The sequence below is a fragment of the Diuraphis noxia genome, unplaced genomic scaffold, assembly GCF_037042655.1.
Source record: "Diuraphis noxia isolate RWA-SAM2 unplaced genomic scaffold, SU_Dnox_SAM2 contig0012, whole genome shotgun sequence".
NCBI lineage: Eukaryota > Metazoa > Arthropoda > Insecta > Hemiptera > Aphididae > Diuraphis > Diuraphis noxia.
The window spans coordinates 112,719-118,463 of record NW_028301722.1 but is presented as its reverse complement, the minus strand read 5'-3'; the positions used below and the strand labels follow the sequence as shown (position 1 = coordinate 118,463).

Below are 5,745 nucleotides of genomic sequence, written 5' to 3'. Positions count from 1 at the left end.
ATACATTATAAACATGAAAAACTAAAAGTTTATACCCTAATCTAACTTAAAAACATACTGTTACACAGTATTTACAATAATTTCAATTTTATGTGTTGCGTTTACAAAAATAAATACATGAAATATACTATTCTAACTTAAAACTAATAAAACATATATATATTATTTGCAATAATTTCAATTTTATGTGATGCGTTTACAAAAATATATACATTAATCTATCTCAAGTATAATTATATAACATGATAATATTTACAATATATATAACAAACTATATATTAATATTTACAATAAAACTAATTAACAGAAAAAAAATATACAATATATAAAATCAGGTTATGTAATGTAGAAGGCCTCTCATTAATCCTTTCTCTTCCTCGTTCCAGCCCCCTCCATCTTCCTCAAGTTCTGACCATATGTCATCTTCTCTGTAAAATTAAGAGAAAATGTTAGTAAAATAATTTAAATATATATTTTATAATAACTTGCTCTATACTATAGTGTCCATGTGCTAGTGTATTTATTTTATCTTCTAACACCACCCTCTTGTCATCGTAGCTGTTATATGTTAATTTTTTAGTCTTTATCGTCATGAGCTGATGATTGAATGACCGTATTGAAACATTCTCTGTATATAATTCCACTCCTTCTTCATCAAACAGACACTTTCTATGATCCTCAAGAGTCATGTGGTTTTTAACCACATGACCTCTTATCCCCTTCGCTTTGATCTTTTCACCACCAACTTTATCCTTATCGTTCTTATCTCTCACCGCATCCTCTTCTCCTGCATATACATTAAAAGCGTAGGACTTTGCCCTCAACGCACAAAACTCTGTAATAGCATTAGCATCCACCTCATCGGAAAAGAACCCCGGGATCTTCTTTCTTTCCGCCACATAACACGGATGGTCACTGGGCAGGTTAGCGGTGTCCATCCGGTCCAACAAGTTATGGTTGGCCGCCAAGTCTGCATAAAAGTCATCAGTATAGACATGGTAAATCAGTGAATCTGAAAAAGAATGATATTAATATATTATATACATGAGTATAGTTTTAATATAATATTTACCTGTATCAGTATACATTAGTTTAATCCTGTCTCCATAATGCCTCTGTATAACATCATAATGGTACTCATACATCATTGTTTTTGAAATATCTAGTACAGCGAATCCTGTAAAAAATAAATGTGTTAATAAATGTATTATTGTATATTATATAAAATATATTTACCAATATATATAGGCTTGTCAAATTTAATAATTTTATTTTCAAGCGCTACGGCGTTAAGATTCTCATTATAAGTAATACAGTGTTTAAACGTACTCTTATTAATGAGTTTCTGTAATCTCCTCTCACACGACACCAACTCCATCTTCATCTCTTTCCTTTTAGACTGCATTGTTTTACCTGTAAAAATAAAATATTAATAAAAATATAATAAATAGTATAAAGTAACATACCAAATACAGCATTGTTCATCAGCTTAAAAAAGTCTTTCTCAAAATCGTTCTTAGCCTTCTTCCTCATCTCGGTGTTCAACTCTATATATTTAGCCAGCCAATCTGACTGGTTAAACTGAATAACTCTGTGCACCTATAAAAAATAAGAGAAATGTTAAAAATCTGTTTAAAACCATATAAAATACAAATATTTACTTTTTCAACTATCAAACCATTCTTAATGGCCTGCTGTAAGTTCCTATAATGTATGATGTAATTCTCCTTTTTCTCAAATGTCGCCATCAACTTCCTAACCTTCGAGCCTCGAGGCACGCTGTTTTGCGGGAGGAAAGGCAGGTCGTTATGTCCGTTATGCAAGTGTCTTGGGTACGACACGTCCACCTCATACACTCGTCCTATGGGGGAGGTGTCATCCAAATCGTTCAATCCATTCAATGTAGGTTCAACCCAGTTGAACCCACCGTACGGCATGTACTGCGACATAGCCCATCCGTACAAGTTGTTACCTATAAAATTTAAAAAATATTATTAAGTAAGAAAAAAAATTAACAAGTTTTGAAAAAAAATATACTCACAGTCCTGATATATTATCCACGATTTCTCCTTCGTTTCGTCATACCCCGGGGTCTTTACATTGTTCGCCGTCGCATATCGCTTGCTCGCCTGCACCAATCCTCCACGTATACCTATAACAAATATATAAGATTATTATATATTAATTTTTAAAAAAATAATATACTGACCATTCTCAAACATTAATAACATGTCGTACTCTGACAACAACTCCAACTTTTTCTTTGTAAACTTAAGCATCGCATCGAAACTTAAGCCTGGGGCGGTGAAATAATGGGCGGCGTCCAGGTTATACGCCCTCATGCACACGTCGCGGAAGTTCTCGAAAACGTCTGCCAACAACAACACGTCGATTTTAAGATATAGATCGCTGTACTTCCCCAACGTCGTACAGCCGAAGTGGTCCCAGACCTCCTTCACGTGGTCAAACTCCTTCTCCTTAATCCCAGTCTCCGTCAATGTACTGTAAAAATCCCTCTTACTCGGTAGTCTTGTCTCCTCCAGCCGCTCCCAACTATCCGTGTACTCGTACGGGTACACCCCCTTACGAGTCACGAGCGGCATATCTCCGGCGACAAAATGTTTGGCTGTCTCACGGAAGTTCTCATGTTCGGGTGTAACTAAATTTTCAGCCAGGGACGATAAACTCGACGCCATAAATCGGAACGTGTCGATAAACCGAACAGTGAAGGTACTACTTATATATTTCGAGAAAGATATATATTTCTCCTCACTGTTCGGTATAACGTTGATAGTCTGTGTATCATACCCAAGTTCCGTTACTATTAAATGGGCGTCATAGTTGGAAAGGTTATGGAAAAAAACGGGGACAAATTTAGGCTGTTGTAACTCTAAGTTACACCTAGAGCACAAGGTCTGCCTAAATTTGCCCGTCAGATGATCGTGATCTCTAACCTTATCGCCCCCGGTTAAACTACATTTGCATAAGTTACACTCTATACACTCTTGGTGTGTTTTTTCTTCACCCTCAGTCATTTTTATCGGAATATTCGTCTTCATCAGATTTTCGATTTTCAGGGCCACATCAACAATCGACTCCATAAAATGTTTCGCCACGTCCGTCCTGTCTTCGCTACCTCTATAGATTACCGGCCCCGCCGGTATCTCGTACTCCGCCAATAATTCCGCCGGCACGTCGTCGCTTGCCTTCACCAAAAACCCGTAGCTCATAGCTTCATGTTTCTGTATAACTGTGGTTCTATCGCCCCTCTTTTCCTCCGTCTTCACCAGCAATGATTCAAAATCAGCGTAAATAACAATCGGGTGTCGCTGTGTCTTCTTCCACGCCTTAAACTCTACACATTCACCCTCCTTCGGCATTTCCGGTAAAATAGGTTTATGCTCTCCGCAAATTAGTTTATGCTGATTCAACGCGGCCTGCCCACTCAATTTGTATTTTAAATTTCGGTTGTCAAAACTCGTAAAACACCTTTTACAAAAAATGACACTCCTAGTGTGTCTGGTTTTCTGAGCGCGGACCAGCCTGGAAAAATTCGATATATACACGTAGTGAGAGTTGTCGCCGTCCGTCACCAACAACAAGTCAAAATGGTCTGGTTTCTCCTCATCTTTTACACGCAGCGGGTACACATTGTATGTAGGGAATTTCATAGGTGGTTGAAACTTTTTCTCTAGCCCGTAAACATTTACGGACACGTTGATATTATTTTTTTCGAATTTATTTATATCAGACATAGGTGTAGGGAACGAAATACCGTTAAAATTGTACTTGCCCTCATGCTGACTATATTTATCCCCCTCCACACGAAATGCCGACGGCCCCGTAACATGTCTCGCTAAAATTGCCCACTTGAAACACTCCTGATCTACATTTTGCGGATTTATTGTCCCCCGTTTCCTATCGATATATTCCGGTAATTGTATGTACGATGATCCAACCATTGGCATATATTTATACACCCCTACTAATAGTCCGTCTATCGACTCTAGGACGAAACCGCTTCCTCTCCCGATGTAATCGTCTTTCTCCTGAACCAACTTCATGTACGCTCTCTCTACAATCGTTCTAAAATCGCTGTCAGGGTAAATTTCTACTGCCACTGTCTTGAACGCCCGGTTCTCCGACGAATTGGGGACGTTGGGCCGGTTGTATGTCGCCTCGAGTTTAAGGTTGAATTTAATAGAATGTTTTTGTACGGAGGTTTTTAATAAATTTATTAGTTCAGGCATGAGGGGTCGAAGAAAGTCTGAGTAAATCATTGTATTATCCATATTTTTAGCATAGTACCACACGATTTTACGGCTCGCAGACGACGAAATTTCCACGAATCCGGGGGCCTTCACCATTTCCATACGCGTCTTTTTTGCTCTAGCAGCTGAGGTGGTGTTAGCAGTCGAAACACGTTTCCCGTTAACGGCAACGGTGTAAGAATCTTTAAAAATAAAAAATACCTAATATCAATATCTAATAAATAAATCTAATAAAAATCTAATGAACCTGCGACTGAGAAATAAAATCTATACAGCTTATAAAATAATATATATCTTTTTAAAATCACGACTGAAAAATAAAATGTATTGACTTATAATTTTTAAAATTAATTTAACTTAGAAATTAATTAAGCTGATAAAATAAATATCATAGAATAAAATCACGCGTTGAAAAAATTAAATCTATCAAACGATCTGACAACTGGTATAATAGTTGGAGTATTCCAACTATTATACCATAGGATGCGACGAGTGAATTGATCGATACAATGCCGGAATACTCCAACTATTATACCATTGATCACTTCACAAACCACTTGATAAGTTTAAAATGAAACTTTATATTGTAAAATAAATAAAATGAAATTTATGATTTATACGAATCTTTAAAAATTATATTTCATCTATAAAATAAAACTAACCTTCTTCATTTTCATATTCGTTCATAGCTGCCTCACAAATATCATCGTCAGATAGAAAAATGTCAGTCGATGTATTCGAACCACTAGCTGGTGTATCGGGAACGAAAATTCGAGGTGCAATCTGGATACTACCCTGAGGTGCAATAGCTGGTGGCGCGTACTGTATAACGCTCGGTCTAACAATCGGTGTATCAATCGGTTGAGCGGATTGACGAGCGGATACGTTGACGATACCTTATGAAAAATAAATATATTAGATATAAATGAATATTGAATAGAAAAATAATATTTTATTAATACATACGATGAAACTTCTTTATATGTTTGTTGAGACCGGTTTTATAAGAGAATGACGATGGGCAAAAAGTACACGAGAACCGTAGACCCACATGTTTTTTTTGATGCGCGATTAAACTGGATTTACGCACGAACACCGACGGACACTGATCGCAGTTAAACATATTAAGTTAGTAAAGGAATAAACGAAAAATATAATATAATGTTTAAAATTAAACACTGTGAAAAAAAACACTTAGCGGTAAATGTAAAATAATAGCAGACAAATGTAAACGGTAAAATAATTGTTTGGAGACTTTAAAAACATAGAGCGAATATTATAAAACGTTGTAGGTACAGGTGATGTCTAGAACACACTGATTCTAAATCATTGCCCGATACAGTATCTTGAGATTTTTTTAAGGTCTGATACCATTTCTTAATGGATTCTGATATCATTATGAATATCTGTTATTCACTAATAAGCAAATTAAATTATTGGTTATTAATGTGTTATTCAATAAGAGGTATGATAC

The 5,745-nt window shown here is 36.1% G+C and overlaps 2 protein-coding genes across 3 annotated transcripts; both read right to left on the bottom strand.

Moving 5' to 3' along the window:
• Positions 1–220: 220 nt before the first annotated feature.
• LOC149054055 (uncharacterized) lies at positions 221–2,122 on the bottom strand. 2 transcript variants are annotated; one of them, XM_089230684.1, is made up of 7 exons: positions 2,042–2,122; positions 1,662–1,972; positions 1,467–1,599; positions 1,237–1,413; positions 1,073–1,177; positions 490–1,012; positions 221–428 (listed from the first exon to the last, which is right to left on the bottom strand). In XM_089230684.1, exons 2-7 carry the CDS (start codon positions 1,947–1,949, stop codon positions 332–334), a joined length of 1,323 nt encoding a protein of 440 aa, XP_089086810.1. In that variant the 5' UTR covers positions 1,950–1,972; positions 2,042–2,122; the 3' UTR covers positions 221–331. The 2 variants fall into 2 exon arrangements, with proteins under 2 accessions (XP_089086810.1, XP_089086811.1); XM_089230685.1 differs by having other exon boundaries at positions 497–1,012.
• Positions 1,969–5,394, bottom strand: LOC149054054 (uncharacterized). Its single transcript, XM_089230660.1, has 5 exons — positions 5,238–5,394; positions 4,934–5,167; positions 2,210–4,453; positions 2,038–2,152; positions 1,969–1,972 (listed from the first exon to the last, which is right to left on the bottom strand). The coding sequence occupies exons 1-5, from the start codon at positions 5,392–5,394 to the stop codon at positions 1,969–1,971; spliced, it is 2,754 nt and encodes a 917-aa protein (XP_089086786.1).
• Positions 5,395–5,745: the final 351 nt, after the last annotated feature.

What these genes read in the sequence shown, in the direction of transcription:
- LOC149054055 (XM_089230684.1), bottom strand. Translation starts at nt 1,949, where the DNA reads ATGTCGCAGTACATGCCGTACGGTGGGTTCAACTGGGTTGAACCTACA. An exon ending in ATGGTTTGATAGTTGAAAAA is followed by an intron (nt 1,600 to 1,661) that starts GTAAATATTTGT and finishes TATTTTTTATAG; the next exon opens with GTGCACAGAGTTATTCAGTT. An exon ending in CATGGACACTATAGTATAGA is followed by an intron (nt 429 to 489) that starts GCAAGTTATTAT and finishes TTAATTTTACAG; the next exon opens with AGAAGATGACATATGGTCAG.
- LOC149054054 (XM_089230660.1), bottom strand. Translation starts at nt 5,394, where the DNA reads ATGTTTAACTGCGATCAGTGTCCGTCGGTGTTCGTGCGTAAATCCAGT. An exon ending in ACATATAAAGAAGTTTCATC is followed by an intron (nt 5,168 to 5,237) that starts GTATGTATTAAT and finishes ATTTTTCATAAG; the next exon opens with GTATCGTCAACGTATCCGCT. An exon ending in GTTATTAATGTTTGAGAATG is followed by an intron (nt 2,153 to 2,209) that starts GTCAGTATATTA and finishes TATTTGTTATAG; the next exon opens with GTATACGTGGAGGATTGGTG.